Source organism: Medicago sativa, chromosome 1 (assembly GCF_051527215.1).
Source record: "Medicago sativa cultivar Bolivia chromosome 1, Bolivia_mono, whole genome shotgun sequence".
NCBI classification, from domain to species: domain Eukaryota; kingdom Viridiplantae; phylum Streptophyta; class Magnoliopsida; order Fabales; family Fabaceae; genus Medicago; species Medicago sativa.
Window position 1 is genome coordinate 60,021,330 of NC_140749.1, and position 24,846 is coordinate 60,046,175.

At 35.0% G+C, this 24,846-nt stretch overlaps 4 protein-coding genes across 10 annotated transcripts; 2 read left to right on the forward strand and 2 right to left on the reverse strand.

Moving 5' to 3' along the window:
- The first annotated feature begins 384 nt into the window (after positions 1–384).
- On the forward strand, positions 385–9,711 carry LOC146955947 (protein HASTY 1-like). Of its 5 annotated transcripts, none has more exons than XM_085725120.1 (21): positions 385–686; positions 2,209–2,313; positions 2,423–2,566; positions 2,649–2,735; positions 2,820–2,889; positions 3,518–3,588; positions 3,665–3,828; positions 3,937–4,008; positions 4,101–4,338; positions 4,739–4,801; positions 4,902–5,204; positions 5,452–5,565; positions 5,712–5,838; positions 5,925–6,094; positions 6,181–6,282; positions 6,919–7,022; positions 7,121–7,415; positions 7,849–8,057; positions 8,272–8,775; positions 8,862–9,156; positions 9,307–9,711. In XM_085725120.1, exons 1-21 carry the CDS (start codon positions 573–575, stop codon positions 9,508–9,510), a joined length of 3,555 nt encoding a protein of 1,184 aa, XP_085581246.1. In that variant the 5' UTR covers positions 385–572; the 3' UTR covers positions 9,511–9,711. The 5 variants fall into 5 exon arrangements, with proteins under 5 accessions (XP_085581246.1, XP_085581260.1, XP_085581264.1 ...); XM_085725128.1 differs by having other exon boundaries at positions 460–690; XM_085725134.1 differs by lacking the exon at positions 5,452–5,565 and having other exon boundaries at positions 417–686.
- Positions 9,712–10,576: 865 nt separating this feature from the next.
- MAT3 (methionine adenosyltransferase 3) lies at positions 10,577–13,613 on the reverse strand. Of its 2 annotated transcripts, none has more exons than XM_085725161.1 (3): positions 13,432–13,613; positions 10,954–12,167; positions 10,577–10,835 (listed from the first exon to the last, which is right to left on the reverse strand). In XM_085725161.1, exon 2 carries the CDS (start codon positions 12,163–12,165, stop codon positions 10,993–10,995), a length of 1,173 nt encoding a protein of 390 aa, XP_085581287.1. In that variant the 5' UTR covers positions 12,166–12,167; positions 13,432–13,613; the 3' UTR covers positions 10,577–10,835; positions 10,954–10,992. The 2 variants fall into 2 exon arrangements, with proteins under 2 accessions (XP_085581287.1, XP_085581284.1); XM_085725158.1 differs by having other exon boundaries at positions 10,577–10,840.
- Positions 13,614–17,335: 3,722 nt separating this feature from the next.
- On the reverse strand, positions 17,336–19,969 carry LOC146955949 (translation initiation factor). 2 transcript variants are annotated; one of them, XM_085725171.1, is made up of 7 exons: positions 19,508–19,969; positions 19,334–19,431; positions 19,159–19,230; positions 18,673–18,797; positions 18,466–18,538; positions 17,754–17,878; positions 17,336–17,635 (listed from the first exon to the last, which is right to left on the reverse strand). In XM_085725171.1, the coding sequence occupies exons 1-6, from the start codon at positions 19,740–19,742 to the stop codon at positions 17,774–17,776; spliced, it is 708 nt and encodes a 235-aa protein (XP_085581297.1). In that variant the 5' UTR covers positions 19,743–19,969; the 3' UTR covers positions 17,336–17,635; positions 17,754–17,773. The 2 variants fall into 2 exon arrangements, with proteins under 2 accessions (XP_085581297.1, XP_085581301.1); XM_085725175.1 differs by having other exon boundaries at positions 17,566–17,878; positions 19,508–19,904.
- A 2,541-nt stretch (positions 19,970–22,510) lies between these two features.
- On the forward strand, positions 22,511–24,520 carry LOC146955950 (uncharacterized). Its single transcript, XM_085748990.1, has 2 exons — positions 22,511–23,158; positions 23,471–24,520. The coding sequence occupies exons 1-2, from the start codon at positions 22,511–22,513 to the stop codon at positions 24,518–24,520; spliced, it is 1,698 nt and encodes a 565-aa protein (XP_085605116.1).
- The last annotated feature ends 326 nt before the right edge of the window (positions 24,521–24,846 follow it).

Below are 24,846 nucleotides of genomic sequence, written 5' to 3' on the forward strand. Positions count from 1 at the left end.
ATGATTCGAACCCGATCACAACGTCCAACATAATTTTTTGACATTTTTATCAGTTGAACTAAGACTTGCATATATAATTAATAACTTTTTATTATTTGATAATTAATAACTTTTTATTATTTGATTTAAAGCAACAAAATGGAAAAGGCTTTTGGTAAAAAAAAAGAAGAACAAGATTACCACTGCATAATCAAATAATTCAGTTTAAATGGTTATTAAGCTCCACGCTTCTACCTAAGAACGAATTGTTTGTGAATTCCATTCTTGAAACAATTATTGGTTAAACTTTATTTAATCCATGGTCGAAATCACTTTTATATAAATGTATCCAAAAATCACTTTATTTCCAACTTACTTTTAATCAAAATCAATTCCCTCTGAATCGGCTCTTGCAACCACATAACCAAACATGCACTAAAACAATTACAAAGAAATGTAAACTCTTTCAAAACCCACCCAACCAATGCGAATTTGTGTTGACAAAAAGCGAATGAATCCCTCCTCACTCTGAAAGTCTCAACACATGCAGAGTGGTGCGAAATGAATTAACAGTTACGTGTTTCAAAACAAAAATGAAGGAGGATAGTGTGAATGTCAACAGTGTGGCTGAAGCCATATCCACCGCTCTCAACTGCTCTTCTTCTACTCCCCACGCTCGTCAAACCGCTCTCTCTTTTCTCCATTCCGTACGTAATTTCTCTAACTCTTCTTCCTTATATCATATTTTGTTCTATTCAATCACACAACTAATCACTCTATTCATTAACATTGTACCCGCTATATATTGCGGAAATTATATGAGACATGGTAGTAGCAGATAGAGTTTACTTGATAATCTTTTCCAAACAGTTTCATCATTTGTTATTATTATATTCCTATTGAAGTTGTTTGTAGTCCCACATTGCTCGGGTTCACGGCCGTTCCTATGAAATAGGAGGCTCGGCTCTCTTTTTAAAATAGGCCCCAGGAAAATAAAAATGCAAATTTTTTTTGTGTGTAGTTAAGCTTCGTTAAAAAATCAGAATCAGAAGAACTTCTAAACATGAAATGAAATAAAATTAAGTGAAGGAGAGGTGAAATTTACCTAACAGTGTCGTTTGGATTGTCACTCTTCCGTCGTGGGAAAGGGGAAAACGAATGGTTTATGCGAAAAAGAAATGATTGTTGTGATTCTTTCAATGAAATAGCTTTCCAAATTGACTGATTAAGTGATTATACAAATTGGGGGTGGTTTGATAGCATCAGATTTATGTTCAGAAAGGAGAACTAGAGTCTAGAAAAAACTCAAACGTGTACTAAAGAAAGAAAAAGAAGTAACACATATTTTTTTTTTAATTTAAGTGGGGGTGGGTATTAGACTTAATTTTTTTTGTGGCCCATACTTTTTGGAGGCCCGGCTTGGTTGAGCACCTTGCACTCCCCCAAGGCCGGGCCTGCTCGGGTTCCAGGGCCATTGGATTCAATGCATTTTGACGCCCTCATCTCTTGAGCTAGGTTTTGGGATTAGATCCCAAACCCATTTAACATGTATCAAAGCCAAGTTAAATATTGCAAATTGGACAGGATCCATGTTGCGTTGAGATGTGTGGTAAGACTTGATGAGATAAGATTAGAAATGACCATATTAGAGAGAGAGATGGGGTAACACCTTATAGTAGACAAGATGGTGGAAAACATGCTTATGTGGTTTGGACATGTAGAGAAAAGACCTAGATTTTGTAGCAAGGAGAGTAGATCAGATGGAGGATGTTAAGATCACTAGAGGCAGAGGAAGACCTAGAAAAACTATCCAAGAAACTATTAGGGAAGATTTGGAAATTAATGAGTTGGACAAAAATAGGGGGTATGATAGAACATTAATTTGATCCATGTAGCCGACCCCGCTTAGTGGGAAAAAGACTTGTTTGTTGTTGTTGTTGGACATAGAACTCATGTTACTATTAGGCGTGATGGTGGGTATTGAAGTCCCATATTACTCAGTTTCCGGGTTGTTTGATGTATAAATGTGTGTGGGAGCAGCCTCTTCCTCTGAGCTAACTTTTGGGATGAAATCCAAACCCATTTAACAATTTCTATAGTATTTGATGTTACATTATATCAATTTTATTGCTACTGCTTACTAGTACTTGTGGTATTCTCATAGTGTTGCTACTTTACATTGGAATGAATATCTGCTTGAGACTAATAATCTATTTAAATTTTCTTCAGATGAAAGCAAGTGGTGATATACGGACATTACCGACCACATTGTTCCTTCTGGTGAAAAAGAATTGGTCATCTGAAATCCGGTTGCATGCTTTTAAGATGCTGCAGGTTCAAGTTCATATGCTGTTACTACATCCTTTTGTAGGAGATTTATCTTGCTTATTCGATCATACATATTTTCCTCGTGTCTTACGTGAGAATATATCTTTGTTTACAGCATTTGGTGCGATTAAGGTGGGAGGAATTAAGCCCGAAAGAGCACAAAAACTTTGTGAAACTCTCCATTGATTTAATGTATGAGATTGCAGATCCTTGTGAAGACTGGACTCTTAAAAGTCAGACAGCTGCCCTTGTTGCCGAGGTTAATTTACATTGCTTCTTATTCTGTCACATTTGCAATTTTGCTTGGTATAAACTACATTTGGTTTGTGTTACTTTCACAGATAGTTAGAAGAGAGGGTCTTGTTCTATTATGGCATGAAGAAATGCTTCCATCTTTGGTTACTCTATCCAGCAAGGGTCCAATACAAGTAAATTTCAAGTTTTTGCTCATTTTCATGTTTGCTTTATTCTATTTCTATACACTGTTTTTTATGATTCGAAATTACATACAGGCTGAGTTGGTTTCAATGATGCTGCGGTGGCTTTCTGAGGACATTACAGTTCACAACGAGGACTTGGAAGGTTTGTGATCTCTTGAGTTTTATCACATAAGTGTTGCTGCCGCTTGCAAGCTCCCCTCTCGTCGTTGGACATATGAACTTTAGACCTCCACCGCTGAGATCCACATGTAGCCACTTATTGTGTTTCTCTTTGCCATGTTTTTTTACTTTAGATTAGAACTGAGATTAGGGTTTTATGGGCCAGGGATTGAATCCATTTAAGTTTTCCTTTTCAGCTAGTGAGAAGAGTTAAACTCGTTTGAATAAGGCTAGGTGAGACGAAGTAATAAAACGAATGGGTGAAGTTAATGAAAATAGTTTTTCATATAAGGCATTTTATGATTTGAATTTAATTAAATGCTTAGTGATTTAATTTGTTCTCCTTATTTACGTTTTTTGAATTTTGTAGGATTTTACGATCCATGTTATGATACAATTTTTACTTCCATTCCTGATCCTAAATAAAACCTTTGATTTGACAAACTTAGTTGTACTAGTAAAATACAAAACATAAAAGTTGAAGCCTGCAATCATAACACAGATTAGCAGAATATGACTGTTTGCACTTGTAAATATTGAATGTGTATTTAGTCTTGAGTGAACTCTCTGTATGCGAAATGTTATGTGTCCTTGGAATATTGATGTTTTAGGTGACCGCCGAAGGCTACTTTTGCGCTGGCTAACTCAATCATTGCCAGAAACTTTGCCTCTATTACACACTGTATGTCTTAGCCCTAAACACTAAACTTCATACAGGCTCTTTGTTAAGCACGTAAATGTTGTGATGCATGGTGCAGTTACTAGAAAGACACTGTACAGCTGCACTAAGTGAAGCCGGTAGAAAACAGATCGACGTTGCCAAATTGCACGCTGCTGCAGTAACAGCTACTTTAAATGCAGTAATTGCATATGCTGAGTGGGCTCCATTGACTGATCTTGCGAAGTCTGGTATCATTAATCTGTATGTATCTTACGTTGTTTACTTATTTAGCTCAGTAAAATATTCTTGCTACATAATCACACTGGTTTTCTGTTCCTTCCCACCTTGTTTTTTGTGGACTCCCAACAGTTGTGGTTTCCTACTATCTGCTCCAGAATTTCATCTTCATGCTTCTGAGTTTTTCAAACTTGTTTCATCAAGGTTTGCATTACAAAGCTCTAATGATTGATATATTCTGATGACATTATTTTCATTTTTGTTGATGAAAAATATCTCCTGAGTTGTGATTGTAGGAAGAGATCTGTTGATGCATCTGCTTCTGAAATTGACCAAGTTATGAGGGACATCTTTCAAATATTAATGAATATATCTAGAGAGTTTTTGCACAAATCTGGTTCAGGTCTCGGCTCTATGGATGAGAGTGAATATGAATTTTCTGAATGCATATGTGAAAGTATGGTGTCACTGGGTTCCTTTAACTTGCAAAGTATTGCCGGGGATAGTGCCGTATTTTCACTCTACCTAGAACAGGTAATTAACGTACAGTATAATAGTAATACTAAGTCTGTAATAATGAGCAGCTTAGGTTAGGGAAGATTGGCTTAAGATAACGTATATAATATGTGGTTTTGGTTTTTCTTTTGCAATACTATTTTAATCTCAATATCGCTCATATCTTATGGCTTTAGTTCTGATTAAACTCCGTGGAAAAGTTAATTGCAAATGATAGAATATCTTGGTTTCACAACAGATCTTCCAAAAAAATTCACATGATTTGTTTGCCAAGTATCAAGTTGATTTTCTTTTGTTCAACTCATGTTGCTATCATATGCATGAATGAATAAAAATTCTGTTTCAATTTACTTTTATTTTACACGAACGCGTGTAAATCTTGCATTTGACTTAACCATCTCATTTTATTTTCTCTCAGATGCTAGGTTTTTTCAAAAACTACAAGTTTGCAATTCATTTTCAATCCCTGCAATTCTGGCTGGTATGTTGTAGTTTTATAAAAGTACTTTGTGGTGGTGCTTCTTCTCTTTTGCATCATATTTTCATATCTCCCATTTCTTGCCTCAAATGTTTACTTGCAGGTGCTAATGAGGGATTTAACGCCAAAGCCAAGAAGTTCCACTCATTCAGCCTGTGACAGTCCATCTGTTAGTTTCTCCGGTTCTGAAAATGCAAAGAAGAAGGACACTTTCTTCATATTCTCAAAAGAGAATACATCTCTTTTGAGTGATGATTTTTGTAGTGCAATGTTGGATACATCTTTCCTTCATATTCTCAAAAGAGAGAAAACTCTGCCTGGAACTGCACTTTCTTTAGTGGCACCAGAGTCGTGGAGTGACGATTTTGAGGACAAGGGTCAATTCTGCCAGTATCGTTCTAGGCTGGTAAGTCTCATGGGCATATATAAAGTCATATAGTATTGTCTATCATATATATTGTTTTTTCCTTTTGCTTACCGGAAAAATTTCTGTTATGGAACATCTTGTAAGGAATTTTCTATGTTACTTAATTTATTCATAATTTGTATTTGAATTTCTAAGATAGTATCCGGAAGGTGACGTATTGCTTGAGGAGTCTCCTGTTTCATGAATTATTAGAAACTTATGGTTTTGTAATATTCCTTAAAAACAGTTGGAGCTGATTAGATTTGTTGCTTCGTACAAACCCCTGATAGCTGCTGCTAAAGTTTCTGAAAAAATTGATACAATAATCAAGAGTTTCTTGGTTTCACCATCGCCGTCTCAGGTTTATTGTATTTGATTTTTCAATTAGATTTTAGTCTCTAAAAAATGTCAGCTTCTCACCATCACTTCATGCTTATGTGTTGACTTTTTTTTTGTTTTGTTGAACAAATGTGTTGACTGTTGTTGGTTCTGCTTTTCTCATTGTAGGACTTAGCTGCGATCGAAAGCATGCCGTTGGCTTTAGAGAATGTTGTAAATGCAGTTTTCAATGGATCCAATATTATGGCCGAGGAGAACGCTGAAGTTCAGTTAGAATTATGCAGAACATTTGAAGGTTATTTTAGTTAGTTTTTGAGATTTGCTGCTTTTGAGTTTGTCTAGTTGGACCTTAGTAATTTTTTTTATTTCTGTTTCTTGAAGGCTTACTCCAACAATTTATTTCCTTGAAATGGACGAAGCCTGCACTTGTGGAAGTACTTGTTCACTATTTAGATGCAATGCGTCTCTTTTTGAAGTATTTTCCGGATGCAGCTGGCAGTGTTATCAATAAACTATTTGAACTTCTAACATCTCTTCCACTTGAAATTAAGGTTACCTTAACAACCCTTTTTCATTCTTGCTTTCAACTATTGAGAAAAATTATCTGGCAAGTAAAAGTTGTATAATCTCTTGGCAGGAGACATCAACATCAAGTGCTCGGCATGCAAGGTTACATATCTGTTCATCATTTATTCGGATAGCAAAAGCTGCTGACAAAAGCATCTTGCCTCATCTGAAGGTGCATTTGTTTAAACATCCGTTGTTGAACGATCACAGTTAACTGGTTATGATGTTATGTTCAGTTGTTCACAGTACTTCCCGCCGGATTAATAAGTTTCCATATCTGTTTTGTTAATTTCCATCTTGTTTTTCATCACTATAGTCTCCTCTAAAACACTTATTATATTAGTGTGTGATGCTATTTCAATTGATGAGTTACAAAGCACACGCATATTGAAGTTGAATCTTCAATTACAGAATGGAAGAGGGATTGAAATTGAACTGGTGAAATTTAAATCTTTGTAAGAAGCATTGTAGTTTTCTTTATGGTACTTAAATCATGTGAAAATGACATTATTGAATGGTTATGTAAATAACTAAAGGACCCTTGAAACGTTATAAATTTAAATCGTTGAAAGGCGCAGTGTAGTTTTCTATATGGCACTTTCATCATGTGAAAATTGAACTATTGAATGATTGTGTAAATAACTCAGGGAATCTTAAAGTGTTATACTTTTGTTATTGGTGTAGCTTCGTTCTCACCAGTTTGGGTTTCATAATTTTGGACACCTGATACAAGTTGAAAGTGCCACACGGCTTAGAGTGTAATTTAGGAGGAGATTGAGTATATTTACCTTGATAAGTTTGTATGTAGGGCGTTGCTGATACCGTTGCTTGTTTGCAAAGGGAAGGTCGTCTGGTTCAGAGAGAGCAAAATCTTATAGGCGATGCTTTTCTTGTAATGGCTTCTTCTGCTGGGTAATGATCAAAGAGAATAGATAATTTGTTTTTGTTATATACTCTGTTAATGTTTCAATTTAACCTTATCTCACTTGTTGTTGCTTAATTTGACACAGTATTCAACAGCATCAAGGAATTTTAACATCGCTACTAGAACCTTTGAGCCAAAAGTGGACACAATTGGAGTGGCAGGATAGATATTTGTCTAGTCCACATGGTTTGGTTCAGTTGTGGTCAGAAACACCAGTTATGTTGTCAGTTTTTCATACAGTTACATTCATTCAGATGGCACTTAAGAGGAGCGTGATGAAGAAAGCTCGCGGGAATCCAGAAAGCAGATCAATGTCAGATTCAAATCCTTTAAATCCATTGGCCCCTCATGTATTACTGATGCTAAATCCTCTCTTGAAAGTATGCATACTTCCCTGAAGTGTACTCTGGCCATGTGTTTCCTCTAGTATTTTGAATCAAAATGGTCACTGTGTCTTCAATCTTGTCCTCTAAATACGTTGTAATTTTAACAAACCAACTATCTAAGAAGCTTAAGCTATTTGGTGAAGGCACGTGAATTTTTCATATTATTACATATTTGCTCACCGAGCGCCCTTTCGGATTGAAGAGTAGATAATGCACAATCCTATATACCGTACGTTGAAACTGAACTTTTTATTTGACTATTGGGGGTGTCTAGTCTAGTAATGAATTCTAGATCACTTATTCACAAAGACTTTTATACCATGTTATTTACCATTTCAAAAGTTTAAAATGTTAGGTGAATACACATGAATGGTTTTATATTTTATTTCTAACAGTATTAATAATGTAGTATATTCTTAATTTCCAGCTACTTCGAGGCATACACTCTCTTTGGTCTCCATCTATACGCCAAAGTTTACCTGGAGAGATCAAAGCTGCAATGGCTATGAGTGATGTTGAGAGGTTCACTCTTCTTGGAGAAGAGAACCCTGAATTGCCAAAGAACCCTAAGGAAGGATATGATGAACCAGATGAATCAGATATACGAAATTGGTTTACACTCATCAGACACAGTGGGTAAGCGTGCATATCCGATATTTATATTTTATCTAAAACTTATATTCTGTTCCAAATCTTATCGCTCTTCCCTGTCAATTTTGTTTTTGCAACAATTATCAATATAGACTAAATAACGTTCTGGTTAAAATAAGAATATCCTGCATCTATGACATCTTTATTGTTCTTTATTTACATATCCGTACATTACTAAATGCATGGTCTATATGAATAGATATAATGTACTGGGCTTGTCGATAACCATTGGGGATTCATTTTTCAAAAACTTGGATGTGCACTTTGTTGCCGTTGCCCTGATGGAGAATATACAGTCAATGGAGTTTAGGCATTTGAGGGAGCTTGTTCATTGCATTTTGATTCCGTTGGTTAAAAATTGTCCTGTCGATATGAGGGAGATTTGGCTGGAAAAGCTTCTGCTCCCATTATTTGTTCATGTTCAGCAAGCTCTTAGCTGTTCATGGTCAAGTCTTCTGCAAGATGGTAGAGCAAAGGTTCCTGATACTCATGGCATTCTTAGTGGATCAGACCTGAAAGTACAGGTGATGGAGGAAACACTTTTGAGGAATCTAACACGTCAGATTTGTTCACTCCTCTCTGTGATTGCTTCTCCTCCCCTAAATACTGGAATCCCTTCTTTGGAACAGTCTGGGCATATTATTCCTTTCGACATGTCTTCTGTGAAAAGCTTGGATGCAGTTGCATCATGCTCTTTGGTTGGGTATGCTTTCTACTTGTTATGGAATATATGCTTCATTTCAGTTTCAAAGCTTTTTTTTCTTCTCATTATGTCTTTACTCATGACAGGTTCCTGCTAAAGCATGAAGGTCTTGCCCTTCCAACATTAAGAATGTGTTTAGAAGTTTTTAAATGGACAGATGGTGAAGCCGTGGCGAAGATTTCTTCTTTTTGCTCTGCGATGGTAGTTCTTTCGATAGTAACAAACCATACTGAACTTGTAGAATACGTTTCTACAGATCTTTTTTCATCTGTTATTCAAGGATTAGAGCTCGAGTCGAATGCAATAATCAATGCTGATCTAGTTGCCATTTGTCGAGAGATATTTGTATATCTTCGTGATAGACACCCAGCCCCCAGGAAGGTTAGTTGTTTTCCGTGACTTAGTTTTTTTTCTTACTGCATTTATCTTTTGGAAAACACTTTCAAAAAATCGTAGACCTTGGATATTGAGTAATATCATATTAGGTTTTGCATACATATTGTACTAATATGCATTTATTTTTTTGTTTAGGTTTTGCAGTCTCTCCCATTTAGTACTCCTCGTGATTTACATGCCTTCGAGGAATCTTTGTCGAAATCGTCAAGTCCAAAGGAACAAAGGCAGCACGTGAAAAACTTGCTTCTGATGGCAACTGGAAACAAATTAAAAGCACTTGCAGCTCAGAAACGCAGGTTGAAACTTACAGGAGCCCGAGGCCCCGACAACTGCTGCTAATCTTCACACATGTTTATAAAATAATGCTCTCCTTAAATACCACTTAGGCACTTACAAACAATATTTGTAATCGACTAACCGCTACATATGTTTATTCATGATCTAGTTTAGAGAAAACTACACTAAACTCCCCTGAGGTTCATGTAAATACAACCAGCACCCCATTTATTTTCATAAAAATCATTCACATCTGTCGTTAAATCCGCCCGGCTTACGTTATAGAGAAGAAAAAAAAACACGTTATTCTGAAATTGATATTCCTCTTTCATGTATCTTTTATCCTCTCAACTCAATCATTTGAAACGACTTAATCACCACCACCGAAACCAAATTGCTAAACTGATTCTGAGCAAACATCTTATGTGTTGTAATTCTTCTTCGGAGTAACTACGTCTCAACAAATCAATAGACAAATTTGTAATTCTTGCAAGATTCAAAGCCTCATTTAGGGTGATGATATTGATAATTTTGAATGAAAAGGATATCCAAATAACCTTGATTGAACTATGTAGACATTTTGCATGATAAAACCTAAGATCAATCATTGTTAAGAAAGTTATGATGATATGTGTCAAGTAACAGTGTCAAGAGAAAAAGTAACTACGTATTAGTAAAAGGGGTTTCACGAGTGAATTATCTAAGAAATAAGGGGGGTTTGTGCTTAGCAAAAAAATAGAGGGTATGTTATATTTGCAATGGCTTAAAGGGGAGGATGATGTAATTTTCGCCATATTTTATGGTTTTATTTTTAAAATTGATATTTGATTGTTTTAAGAAATGAGACGGATGCTTCATTACATATTTTACAAATGATTTGAAGTATGAAAAACAATTTCACGAATTGGTACAAAATTCATTTACAGCGCATTATCTATCTGTTATCTCTAATGAAATACTTTGCTCAAGGGTAATCTTGTTTCATCTCAGTCAAATGTTATATTTGCAATTACTCTGTATATATGTAATAATATTTCATAATGGTATGCCATCACAAATTTGTGAGTGCCAGATTAATTGACCCTATTTTTTTGCAGTTTTCCATCAGAAACTACAGCCAGCAGGAAAATTTTCTGTATGAAAAACAATAATATTAAGTAAATATGAATACAAAAGAATAATACAAATGATATTCTAAGTTTACACCAACCACACAAGTCGGTTGCGAGAAAATAATAGCAGAATGATGAAAACAAAAACCAGTAACAGTAATGAAATTTAAACAAGTAAAATCAAAATCAAAAGTGGTAGCTAATGTTGGATGCTCCTATTGTGCCAAAGCCTCCAGTCCACACCTAGGAGAGCACATATCTGCTCCCATTTCTCATCTAAGCTGAAAAAAACAACATAACTTTCAAATAATGTATATACTCGGTGAAGCTCATTTATTATTATTTCAAACCCAAAATAAGAAAGATCACCACAAAAAATAAGAAAGATGATTACCATGATAAAATAACCACCTCTGAAAATACCATAACTCCATTAAGCCTTGGGCTTGAGCATCTTCACAGTCTCCCATGTGAAATCAGGATCGTCACGTCCAAAATGCCCATACGCAGCAGTCTTCTGGTACCTGAATTTGCCACCTCTTGTGAGGTCAAGGTTGATAGCAATCATTCCAGGCCTGAAGTCAAAATTCTCCTTAATCAGAACCAAAATATCCTTATCTGGAATCTTTCCAGTTTTGTAAGTGTCCACAAACACAGAAAGTGGCTCTGGCACTCCAATAGCATAAGAAACCTGCACAATACAACGACGAGCAAGCCCTGAAGCTACAACACTTTTTGCAGCTTGCCTAACAATGTAAGCACCACTCCTGTCCACCTTGGTTGGATCCTTTCCTGAGAAGGCACCTCCACCATGAGCACCCCAACCACCATAGGTATCAATAATGATCTTCCTTCCGGTGAGCCCCGCATCTCCATGAGGTCCACCAATCACAAACCTACCTGAAGGGTTGAGATGGAAGATGGTCTTGTCGTCAAGGTATTTAGCTGGGACGACAGGTTTAATAACATGCTCTTTCAAATCTTGAGCAATCTTTTCATTTGTGACAGTTTCGTCGTGTTGAGTTGAAATGAGGATTGTGTGCACGCGAATAGGGACCATGGCTCCATTATCATTCTTGTATTCAACGGTAACTTGGGTCTTACCATCAGGCCTAACCCATGGGCATGTCTTATTCTTTCTAACTTCAGTGAGCTTGGCACCAATTTTAGTGGCAAGCACATGTGTGAGTGGCATTAGTTCAGGTGTTTCGTCAGTGGCATAGCCAAACATGTGACCTTGATCACCAGCTCCAATTTCCTCAGGCTTCTTGCTCAAGTGACCGTGAACTCCTTGAGCAATATCAGGGCTCTGTTGCTCAATGTTGACGAGAACATTGCATTTGTCAGCATCAAGACCAACATCAGCAGACACAAACCCAATACTCCTGCAAGTGTCCCGAACTATTTTCTCATAGTCCACCTTTGCCTTGGTTGTGATTTCACCAAAGACCATAACCATGTTAGTTTTTGTACAGGTCTCGCAGGCAACCTTGCTCTCTTTATCTTGCTCCAAGCATGCATCAAGGATGGCATCTGAAACCTGGTCACAGATCTTGTCGGGGTGACCTTCGTTTACAGATTCTGAGGTGAATAGGAAGGTATCCATATCTGATGTTCCAAAAAAATAATAAGACCAAGAGTATATATATTAGATGTTAAATGACTTGAATAAAAACAATTGACTACAGATTTTGAAGGTAGAGTAATTTCTATCGTATGCATATAAATGAAATGAATAAAGTTCTCAAAATGTCTTGCATTACCACTATGCAAAGGAAATAATTCACACACAAAATTTACTCAGCTATCATACATACACCTCCACCCCAACCCCCCGCCCAAAAGAAAGTGTTGAATGCTAAGTACACCTTTGATCTGTTGCTTAAAAAGTTATAGTCGACCAACTTCTTGTTTACCAAAACAAACAAAATATTATTGTATTAACAGTCTTTCAAAAAATATTATTGACTAATACTATTCTTTTACAGCAAATATTAAAGAATTCATTAGGGATTGAAACGACATGCACTGTCAGTGACAATGTAATCAGACTGGGTTTGAACTCGGCACTCCCAACTGGTCCAAGGTTCATTAACCACTTGAGTTCAACCTCTAAACCACTTGCTTAGACTAAAACATATTTAAACCTTTATTATATGGATATATTATGGATTTAATTGATATGCATTGTGTACAAAATATTACACTGTCAATATAATAACCTTTAGATCATAAATATTTGACTTTAATCATAGAGTATATCTTAAAAGATTGTGATTGATTGACATTGTAAAAAGTTTTACATAGACCGTACTCTGAAAATTAATCTCATGTTTTATTAATGTCATGAGTTTAATTTTTATACAGTGTGTGTAAAAAGTTATACATTGTCAACAAATCACAACAATGTAACAATTATGATTGATTGACAATGTAAAATATTTTAACAACAATATAAATGAATTAAATCCATATCAGATAGATACAGACAATCATTAACCTTATAAAGTATACAATGTGATGATTTAATTGCTTCTCGATTTAATTATTGTATGTTATTAATTTGGATGCTGTGAGTTTCAAATCTTGGGAGAGTCAAATCTAGTGAACAAAAGATCTAATAGATTCAATTCAACATTATTGTCTCTGATTGATTCGATTTCCATACGGTTGCAATTCAAAAACAGAAAACAAAGAAGAAAATCAAGATCAAGCTATGGATCTGCGAATGTAGGATCATTACGAGATCCATACGATAACGATTCCAAATTCACAATTACAAAAATTCGATTATGATCATAGAAACTAGCTAGTGTTAGATCTAAACAGAATAGGAATCATGGAAAGAAAGCGTGTAAAATTTGAAACGTACCTTTGTGTGATTGAATTGAGAGTGTAGAAGAAGAAGAATGTGAAATGAAAGAGGAAGAAATGATAATGTGGACTTATATTGGATTGGAAAGAGAGGAGAGAGAAACGCATACGGATGACTCGTTCTATCTTCCTCCCTCCATCTCTTCCTTTTTTTTCGCACTTTTTTTTTTTTATCATCACTCGTTTTTTTAGATATCACTCACCATTTATGCATTTTCTTTCCTTTTTTACGGTAACTTTTTTATTACTTTTTTAAGCTATATTTTTTTTAGTGTTTTCTTAAGCTATATTTAATTGTGTCACAATGGTATTTTATACTACCTCCGATTCTATACAAGACAAAGGTTGATAAGTAAAAATTGATGTATTTAATTCAAAAAATTTATCAAATATATCTAGTTTTATTGACCTAATTTTTACATGTAAAATATTTTTTAAATAAAAGGAGTCAAAGACTAAAAACAAACTAAATGCCTCTAAAAATTAATACAAATCACCTGGGATTAAAAGAGGAAAAAATCCAGAACATAAAACCTTTTCAATAAGCGTGTTGTCAAAAAATCTCAGAGACCAAAGCACATACCGCCTTAAATCTGAGATAAGAGATACTCCATCCATCTCAAAATAATTGTCTCTTTAACATTTTTTTAAATAATTGTCATTTTACAATATTAATACATAATTTATTATTATTTTTGCCACTATTATACTTTTATTTATTAAATTTCATTCAACTTAACTGCTCTACTAACTATTACAATTAATAAGGGTACTTTAGTGAATGAAAATAATTTTGTCATTAAAATCAACCCATTTAATCATTTCTTTAAAAATCGTACACAAATTATTATTTAATGTTATTTAGTCATAGAGAGTAATGAAAAGCATTTGAACAACACCATCTCATCTTCAACCATCCTAGTGGCAGTGAATGCTGCTCTTTATTCAGCACATGGTATCAAACAATTAGCACATGGTATTAAACAATTTTTTTTGAAGGATGCACATGTATCAAACAATTATCACGCTACTTGGCTAGAGAAAAACCATGGTACATATCCCACAACAATTCAGCACATGGTATCAAACAATCATCCAGGTTGTATGAAAAAGCATGGTACATGTCCCATAATTCAGCACATGGTACATGTCCACATTTTATACTTTGTTTGCAGCACCTGCACTTAAAATGAATAATATTTTGCACGATTTCAACCAATTTTCATCAGCAATGCATCATTCATCGATCAAACAGAACGAAGTCCCAAACCACCGCTATCCTTAGAAAGACACATAGACTCCCAAGAAACCATGTACGTATGGAGATTTTGATCATCATCTACCCAAATAAAATAGTTTTCAACAAATCATCAATTTAGTCATAAATTAGCACTTTCTCTCCAATTTGATCTATGAACAATAGAAATCTAATGAATAGTCAATAAACTATAATAAATATTTTTTTTAACAAGTCAAAATGAGATATATTAACAAAAAGTTTTGGTCCCTAGCACAAGGAGTGCATAAGGAAACAAAACAAAGTTACAACAAAAGTTCTGAAAACTCCACCACAAGAAAAATAAAATACATCAGCCAATCCCCAAACAAACAAGGGGATGCTGCCACCACAACGTTTTTTGCTTTGTTGGTAAAGAGTCTTTTGTTTCTTTCAACGAGAGATGTGATCTTGACCTTCTCAAGAAGTTGCTCTGCTATTTTAGCTGTGTTGGTAAAGAGTCTTTTGTTTCTTTCATTCCAGATGACCCAAATACCACAAAGCCAAATCAAATGAAGGAAAGACATACGTGGAACATAACCACCTGAAGAATAAACAAATTGATAGTAATGATCTGTAACATGTTGAGGGTCCACAGAAAAAGCACAAATCCAAGCCTTAATATGTTGCCAAAGATTTCCAAAGACAGGACAGTGGATTATTAAATGATCAATAGTTTCATTTTGGCCACAACTTGTAACACACACTTGAGAGTCACTAGTAATTACATCTCGACGAACCAAGTTATCCTTTGTTGGCCATCTATTACGGAGAAGACGCCACGCGCAAATAACTATAATAAATATTTCCTGAGATATTATTGCCCACATCCAATTTTCAAATGAAATGAGGGACTAACAAGATGGATTATAACTAGTTTGGCGACTACTTTGATGGATTGTTAATAGTTTATGGATTACTACTCCGGTCTCAGATATAAGCTAAATTTAGTTTAAAAAAAAGGTTGATGTATTGGGTTCAATTGGACACAATTTGTCAAAATTGCGTAAATAAATCATCTTTTGTTACTCTCCAATCTAAGTAAAAAAATAGATAAAATTAGGTATGCGGTCCTTTAAGATTAACTATATTTTAGATTGGTCCTTTAAATTTAATCTTATTTTTAAATTGATCATTTATGTTACATTTTGTTTGCACAATTAGGTCCTGTTTGGATTGGCTTATTTTGAGCTTATGTGGGCTTATCTACTCCCATAAGCCTTTTTAAAGGTGTTTGGGTAAATAAATAAAAATAGCTTATCATAGTTTCATAAGCTGCTTATGCCATATTTTAATAAGCCTAAATTTTCAGCTTACCCTCCGGCTTAACAAGGAGCTTATGAATTTATGTAACCTCCTTCGATTCTCTCTGAATCCACTTTTTCAAAACATATATTTTAATTATAATGTTAGTTATCTTTGGCGGTGCATGAGTAACAAAATTGCTATATACTTATCTTAAGTAACACACGTAACTAAGATTTTTATTTTTATTTTTTGATGGAAGATTTTTATTATTTTTTGTTACGTAACAAAATGAAACTGAATAAAAAAACAAACTTAACTTGTCTTTGTTGGTAACAAACTGTACACTAATATCTATATATATGGTAAGTTTATTTACATCTCTAACGTTAATTTTGCCTTATATGAATATTGATATTTTTTTTAAGGACGAATATTGATTAAAAATAATGAATAGTCAATAAATTATAATATTGATTAAAAATATTTGGTAAGTTTATTTACATCTCTAGATTAATTTTATCAAAAAAAATCTTGATAATTGCGGTTCAATTCTTTGATTTTTTTGCTAAATTAAAAATATTTGAAATTTTGATAATTGCTTATGTAATGTCACATTCAAACACTTCAATTTATGTAAGTACTTTTTAGTGTACATATCCAAACATAAATAGCTTATCAAGTATAGGAGTTTATGATGTAAGCTCTAATGTTATAAGCCCTAATGCTATAAGCATCTATATAAGCTGTTTATCCAAACGGGGCCTTAGTCTTTAAGTTAAGCTTTTGTTACATTGTCGTCATTTATGTTATATTTTGCGATTGATTCGCGCTATATAGCCCTTCTCATCTTTTAATTAATTGAGGACAATGCTCATCAGAAGACAACAAACAAATTTTCCCTTCCCAACTCACATTGGTCATAATATGGTCTTGCCAAGTTCGAGATGTTAGCTCCATTATATTCCAAAATTGTGGCTTCTTTCAGCCAGGTAGAGTTACAGTGGACACACTTATTATTTAACAGCAGCATTACTTTACTTAACATGAAGTTTTAAGATCTTTCTACCATTACCTGAGTTTCCTATCAAATGATAGCGAACAAAGTGTTCAAACAGGTAAACACTAATCTGAGTGGAACACTTTCTATCAACTGTGACATATATGCATTGTAAGGTAGCAACTGCCACACTATATAATTAAAGTTATAATACTTGATCTCTGTTATCGAATACTCCCTCCGGTCCTAAATATAAGCAAATTTCACTTTTTAGGTTCATTCAATTAATGATGTATGTGGTTCATATTATAGACCACATACATCATTAATTGAATGAATGTAAAAAGTCAAATTTGCTTATATTTAGGACCGGAGGAAGTATAACTAAAACTGCTTGCAGTGTTTGCCATTTAATAACTTGTACAGATAACTCTGTATCTAGTTGTGTTCACGGTTCAAAAACTGTAATTGGAATCTAATTTTGTGGTTGATTACATGGTATCAACGCTACAGATAGTCCTTTGATAAATTACGGATAATTCTCATTGGGATGATCAAATGACATGCATAAGACATGTTCAAGCAAGCACCAAGTCAACCAGCAATTGTAGTACTAAAATCTGAAGTTCTCACTCCTGTTTCCATGTGAAAAAGCTGGAGTAGTGTGAATCAGCAACCAATCTGAATTATTTAAACAAAATGATGGAAGATTACATAACATCCTGTTAATTAAAACTCTAAAATGAAGTTTTAAGAACCGGTGCGGGAAAGAATATACACCATAACTAAATTAAATAACCTCATCAATTGAAGCTGTATTTAGGAACTAAGGCCTAATTGAAGTCCAAGGGCAGCATGGACAAGAAAAAGTGTCATGATACTACTACCCAAGATGCCATGAACATTTCTTAATCCAGGATTTCCCTGCATATCATTCAGGTAACTGAAAGTGAGGGGGTGAAAAGTGGTAACAAATTCAATGATGAGGAAAGAGTGGATAGCAAACAAATAAACAATGTAAAGCTTTGAACTCATTTGCAGCTGATGCACAAGTTACTTTGGTGTATTAGCTTCTTAACAACGTACTTAACAACTAGATTGTGACCCTGCAACTATTTGCACAAGGACACTCTTAAGCTATGAGCACCGACGCAGACATGGAGACAATAATTACATTGGCATGAAGACACCAATTATAATTTAAGAAAATGAAAGTGATTGAATATATAACCACATATGGTGGTGTCGTGTCAGTGTGCCATAAACCAACATGTTGAACATTGGACACACTTTCAATATAAAGTGTTGGTGCTACAAAGCTTGCAAAACACGTCGATTTTTATTCAATAAACAGATTTTTGTGTTGATGACATTATGTGAATGTGAATGTGAAGAATGCATGATAAATGAGTATCTATCTATGGTCAGGTAACACTGATTCAAGATTCCATGGATTAAAAAATAGGAAAAAAAAAATAAAAACAAGTTAGCTCAAAGGAAATAACCATTACCTCAAACAGTGAAGGTAATATAGTCTGTATTGTCAACAAAGCAAGGCCAATAACGCCTGTAACGGCATGAGGACTGTATGCAAACAAGATGATATAAGACTATCACTTTTTGCTTGAAAACGAATTAACAAATTATCTAATAGGAAATTTAAGTAAATTAACAAGCAATAATCTTTAGGTTAAAGAGAAGCTGCTGAATGTAAATACCTGTCAAAAATGGGTTTATCTGATGTGAGTAGAGATGTTACTCCACCAGTAGCTCCAAGAGCAAAGAAGAAAAACATACCAGCTAATAGCTTGGGATGCAAGTCCTTGGCCTTGGCCTTTTCCTCCTACAAATATTTAACAAGATATGAAATACTTGGGTTCGCAGATTGTATTGAATTAATTTTTATGACGCAAAAACAATCCATCAAGTTTAATTATTTTACAATATAAGTTTGCTTCTATATTTAAATTCAATCTAATTGTTTAAAAGAAACAATTAGAAAAAACCCAAAAGAGTACTAAAAGAGAACTTGACAATATTTCAACTAGCACTTCATTTTCAGTCACAAAACAAATCAAGTTATTTACTTTTGTTTTGTGGCTTTGTTATAGATTATTTTACAAATTTCAATATAAAAACACAGAAGCTATATAAGAAAGGAATAAAACTTGTAACTTGATTAATAATCAAAGTAGCTGGTGTACCACATCATCGGAATATCGAATGCGAAAACCCAGATAGGTACCATAACCACCCATAGCAAAAAGCACCACTGCCTGCAAGAGCAATTCATGTGACAGAAAACGTTAATTAACTAACTTAACTAAACAACGCTCTTTCTATAACTGAAATCAGTTATTATTTATTTATTTAACTAACCATGTTGGCAGGGTGACCCCAATGTACAAGCCAGTCAGGCAGATTCAACGACTTGACTATCTCAACGAAAGGCGCAAACGCAGATCTCACAGCTCCATCTGTTTAGTTTAGTTTAGTTTAGTTTAATTATGTTTTGAAATGAATTAGAATTAAGGATTGAATTGTAAAATGTACCTCCAGGTAAGAGAGCAGCGGCGTAAAGTAAAGACAATGGAGAGAAAGAGTGTAAGATTGTTTCACTTTTTGGTGTTGATTCTATGGATTGGGGTGAGTCTTGGTTTGTGGCGTGACATTTGAGGTGGAGGCGAGTTGCTGCGCCAAGAGAGGAAATTTGGCGCGAATTATGAAATGAAATTGGTGAAGATGGACGGAGATTCATGATAATGGAGGTAGCAGCTAGCATTGCCATTTCGTAGAATAATGAATGGACAAGAACAACAACAACACAGAATAGTAGAATGAACGAGAAGCTCTATTGTTGTGACTTGTGATGGAAATTGAAAAGTTTAGTAGTAGTAGTAAGATCAAGATGAGAGTGGAAGGGCGAGGAAAGAGACACGACGACTATCTTATGATGCGACCTCCACTTTTACACGTGGTTTCAACACGCTCCTCTCCTCTTTCCTGTTCTTGCTTCCATTATTATTTATTTATTTTTTGGTAGAATTTTGGGTAATAGTCACTTTGGTCTCTGAAATTGTAATGAGTAGTCAAAATAGTCCTTCAATGTATCAAAACTTTCCAGTAGTCCCTGATTGTGCATTTTGTTAGTCAAAATAGTCCTTAATGTTAAAATATTTCATTAATATTGTCAAATTAATCCTCCAATATACTTACTTATTATGCATTTTAGTCTCTATATGAAAAGAGTTATTGCGAACATTGAAAGGTTATTTTAGTGTCAAGGACTATTTTGACCAACAGAATGCACAATCAGGGATTATTTTGAAATTTTGATACAACGAAAGTGAAAATGACTAATCATTACATATTCAAGTACTAAAGTGAATATTACCCCGTAGAATTTTTCTTGCTTGGATTTGGAATTTTGGATTGATATTCTTTTGCTAAAAAATATGGGATAGCGTATGACAGATAATTTATAAGATAGTTTATAGCTGGTTGAATTAAGTGTTTCGTAAATTAGTGATTTAAATAGTTTATAAATATAAAATGATAACGAAAAATGTGTATTTAATTAATATTTTTTCAATTAAGATTGAAGGAGTAAAATTGAGATAATAAGCAATAAACTATAAACTACTTGAATTAGCGTATCATAAATCGCTATAAGCTTGTAAAAATAACAGTTATCAAACATAATTTTTTTTAATCATACAAACTTATAAATTATAATTCATAAGCTGAAATTTTTGTTACCAAACAAAGCCTTTTCTATAAATATTCCTAGGTTTTTTCACCTTACTAATCTTTTTTTCACCCTATGATTTTTATCACACCTGTCCAAATTTGTGTTTGTTTATATTTCATTCCACCCTCAAGTATGCAATATCGCATTTCGAGGTATTGTCCGCTTTAAGTATAAGCTCTCCATGGTTTTATCTTTTATAAAAGGTGTTTCATTGAATTTTTTTGAAAGAAGGTGTCTCATTGAATTGAAGAGTGTGAATGTTATACTATATAAATTTCCTTTGACATCGATTTTCAAACAATGTGAGAGCATGAAAAAATTTACTTACTTTGAAGTTGTGTTTTGAAGGTGAAATAGTAATTACTTTGAAGTTGTGAGACTTTAAGGTGCATGAAAAAAAAATTGTGCACTTCAAATCACGAAAAACAGAATTAATCGTGACTCAAACAAGTTGGAAGTCTTGAGATTAACATCTTACATTCAAAATACGGTGGCGTTTAGGATGGGAAAGCAAAGTTTTTTTCCATGATGGGAAAGTGTGCTTTTTACAGCCACGTGGCAGTTGGTTCCAGTTGAGAGTCTATTATTTTAACATGTACATGATGCATTAGATATCTAACCCAGAAATCACAGAGGGGTAAAGTGGTTGTGTGGAGCTTCACCATCATTCCCTTCACCACCAATGATGTTATCACGTCACCTTAACCTTCCACTTCAAAACTGAAAGTGAACGCGTTATCGACGGGTGTGGACTCCTCATCTTCTGTGTTGTTGCTTGAACTGTCCGGATTTGATTCTATGAAGTTTGGGGAAACTTATCCGAAATCATTGACAAGTCGTGGTTCTAGGTCAAAACGTTGGAGTTCGCATCATTAAGATTTAGATCTAACATGTTGATATATCTTCAATTAAACTGAACTTTTTAATTTCCTTTTTCCATTTTATAATTCCTGAAATTGGTTAAATTTGTGTCAAAATAAGTTCAACTTAATTTCAATATGTTGATGATTCTAACAGTCATAGATGATCACTTCACTTGTCTTGTTTTGTTTAGTTCAATTCCATGTTTAGCAGTAAAATTAATCTTCATCCTAAAGGTAATGAAAGCAACAAAAAAAATCATAACTTTAAGAATCCAGAAGCTTAGTAATAACAAGCAAGAAAGCATAAAAAAACATAACTTTATGAATCGACAATATCAACCCAATGATAAGAAATTAAAATAATAAACCTATTGGAAATATCAAAATTTGGTAGAAACTCATGTGCTACAAGTAAAAAAAAAAAAAACTCATCACTAAAAACTCAAATGGAAAAATGTCATCGTGAAACTGGCATAGAGAAAAGAGTATTACTTTTCCCACCCTATGGCCTTCTCGCGCGCCCTATTTTTTTTTTACCAAAATACCCTTTATCCGGAAAATATATTCCGGACAATATTCGGAATGTATAATCCGTACTGTTTGAAAATCACCCTGTCTCGTGAGGACTTGCGAAACTTGGGGTTGGTCAGTTGAAATACAATCTGGATAACATACTCCGGACATAAGAGTTGTATTCCGGAGAAGATATTCCGCACGCCCTGTATTCAAAACGAGCGGGAAAAAGTAGACGTCTTTTTCCGGAATATGTAATCCGGATAGCTAGGTTATATATAGTTCTCCAGAACCTAGCTGAAGCAGACCACCTTTATCAAAAACACTCCCTACACCTCTAAAAAACACTCCATTTGGGCAAAATCTTGGTTTGGAGCAGCAATCTGGCCATAAAAGGGTGTTAACATCATCTTGGTTTCGGCTGCATGGATGGTTATTGTGGACTCCGACACGGAGGAAGCATATATTGATAATTGGACCCGGTTCAAAGTTGTATGCGCAAAATTTCCCAAGTTTTTGGATTATGTTGAAAAGACAATTTTGGATCCGGTTAAGGATAAGTTTGTGAGGTTTTGGGTTGACAAACACCTTCATATAGGGAATACTACAACAAACAGAGCTGAATCTGCACACGCTCGGTTGAAAAAGTATCTGAGTAGTAGTATGGGTGATTTGAGCACAAACTGGAAATCCGTTCATGCCATGCTAGAGCTGCAACATACCGCAATACATGCTTCGTTTCAGACGAGCATTATCATGCTTGAACATCGGTTCAAAGACAAGATGTTGTGGTCTAGCTTGATCCGGAACATTTCAAGGGAAGCTTTGCATCATCTCGTAGTGGAGTACAATAAAGCACTTGAAATTGGTACGGATAAATCAAGATGTGGTTGTTTGAGTTTGATCACATACGGGTTACCGTGTGCATGTATGCTAGCTTTGAAGATCAATAACGACACCGCCATTCGTTTGGAAGAAATTCACACCCACTGGAAGAGGTTGGGGTTCGAGTACGAGGTTGACCCGAAGCTTAAAAAAGAAGACATCTCTCTATTGCCAGAATGGGATATTCTCCAGGTATTTTTTTCAAAACTGTCTCTGTTTATGTTCTGCCCAGGATTTCTGTTTCTGTATTATGTACTGGTGCAATCCGGATTATATAATCCGGACATAACAGTTGTATTAAGGAATATGTAATCCGGATAAGTAGCATTTACGCCCCATGCAAGTGCATTTAAGGCTCATGCAAAGGGTGTATCGGGAAGTTCCGGATTATACAATCCGGATTAGCTTGTCTATTTCGGATTGTATAATCCGGAAGTCACCAGTAGTAACAAAATGGCATGTTTCTGACTGGTTTTCCTCTGACTGTTTTGTTACACATTGTAGGCGCGGTTCAAGGACGCCGATTACAACATGAAAGTGCATTTGAAAGAACAATTCCGGCAATTTGTTTTACCGAAAACCACCTCTATGCGTCCACCGCCAAATAAGGTCACCACCAAAGGAGCTCCAAAGAAAGATAAGCAAAGCATTCGATCGACAAGGCGGTCCCCTTCCCTATGGGAGATTGTTGACTCCCAAGAGCAAGAAACACAGGGTTCACAGACACGGTCAACAGGGACAAGTAGAAAAAGAGCACGGAAAAGCAACATGTCTCCTACTCCTCCTAAGCCAATTCCAAAAAATCCCAAGAAGCCAACACCCGTTGAGGTCCACATACCAAACAAAGACCAAATCCCAATTTGGATGCATGGCTTTATTGAAAAGGTTACGGATGTACCCGGTGATGGCCATTGTGGGTTCCGAGCAGTTGCGGTCCTACGTAACTTGACTGTTGATGATCACGTATTAGTCCGGTACAACCTTTACAAAGAGCTTATCGGTGTAGAAAATGACCGCTATCGGAGGATGATTAATGATGATAGGCGGTATAACGAGGTATTGGACGCTCTATCCTACTCCGGTATTGGCATTGCACCACCGAATAAATGGATGACAATGCCGGATATGGGGTTCCTCATCGCACAGAAATTCAACCAAACGGTTGTTGTGTTGTCCATTGGGAAATCAGAAACCTTTGTCCCTCTATGTGGTCCACCGCCGCCTCCAAGTATCGATCCGTTGATATGTCTGGCATATGTGAATGACAACCATTTTATGGCCTTGAAATTGAAGGATGGTTGTCCGATTCCTCCCACTTCCGCTCTATGGAGACAATACCATCGAGAGGATGCAGACACATGGCCTGATAGATATGTCAGCCGGATGGCAGATTATAATGAGCTAAGTCGGGCGGCGGGTGTTGAGGTCATAGAAGATGATGAAGAGTTGTACGTTGTTGAAAATCTTGATCTCGATGAGAGGGTTGGTGCTGGTCCTGCTCCTGGTGTGAAGGTTGAAGTGGATGATAGTCCCATTGATCTTTCGGCGCCATAGATTAGATATATATCATTAGTTTAGCTGAAATGTATATCATTAGGTGAAATGTGTAATGATATAAATTCAACTTTTTTTGGTATAATGATATATATATATATATATATATAATCATTTTTTGATATAATATTTAAGTTAATTGTCTTTTATACAAACATATATAATGATTTATTGAAAAAAAAATGATAAAAACCACGATGACATGAAAATCTGTTTCAGTTCTGTTTCAGTTCTATGCACTGCTTCATTCCGGATTATATAATCCGGAAATCCCCGAGGGTAATTTTGGAAAAAAAAATAGGGCGCGCTAGGAAAGACATAGGGTG

Bases quoted from the DNA above. Each gene is read 5' to 3' on its own strand.
- LOC146955947 (XM_085725120.1), top strand. From the start codon at position 573: ATGAAGGAGGATAGTGTGAATGTCAACAGTGTGGCTGAAGCCATATCC. The intron at 3,829-3,936 runs GTATGTATCTTA...GACTCCCAACAG, and splicing joins AAGTCTGGTATCATTAATCT to TTGTGGTTTCCTACTATCTG. The intron at 7,416-7,848 runs GTATGCATACTT...CTTAATTTCCAG, and splicing joins TGCTAAATCCTCTCTTGAAA to CTACTTCGAGGCATACACTC.
- MAT3 (XM_085725161.1), bottom strand. From the start codon at position 12,165: ATGGATACCTTCCTATTCACCTCAGAATCTGTAAACGAAGGTCACCCC.
- LOC146955949 (XM_085725171.1), bottom strand. From the start codon at position 19,742: ATGGCAATGCTAGCTGCTACCTCCATTATCATGAATCTCCGTCCATCT. The intron at 19,432-19,507 runs GTACATTTTACA...TAAACTAAACAG, and splicing joins CGCTGCTCTCTTACCTGGAG to ATGGAGCTGTGAGATCTGCG. The intron at 18,798-19,158 runs GTACACCAGCTA...AAATATTTGTAG, and splicing joins TTCGATATTCCGATGATGTG to GAGGAAAAGGCCAAGGCCAA.
- LOC146955950 (XM_085748990.1), top strand. From the start codon at position 22,511: ATGGTTATTGTGGACTCCGACACGGAGGAAGCATATATTGATAATTGG. The intron at 23,159-23,470 runs GTATTTTTTTCA...TACACATTGTAG, and splicing joins CAGAATGGGATATTCTCCAG to GCGCGGTTCAAGGACGCCGA.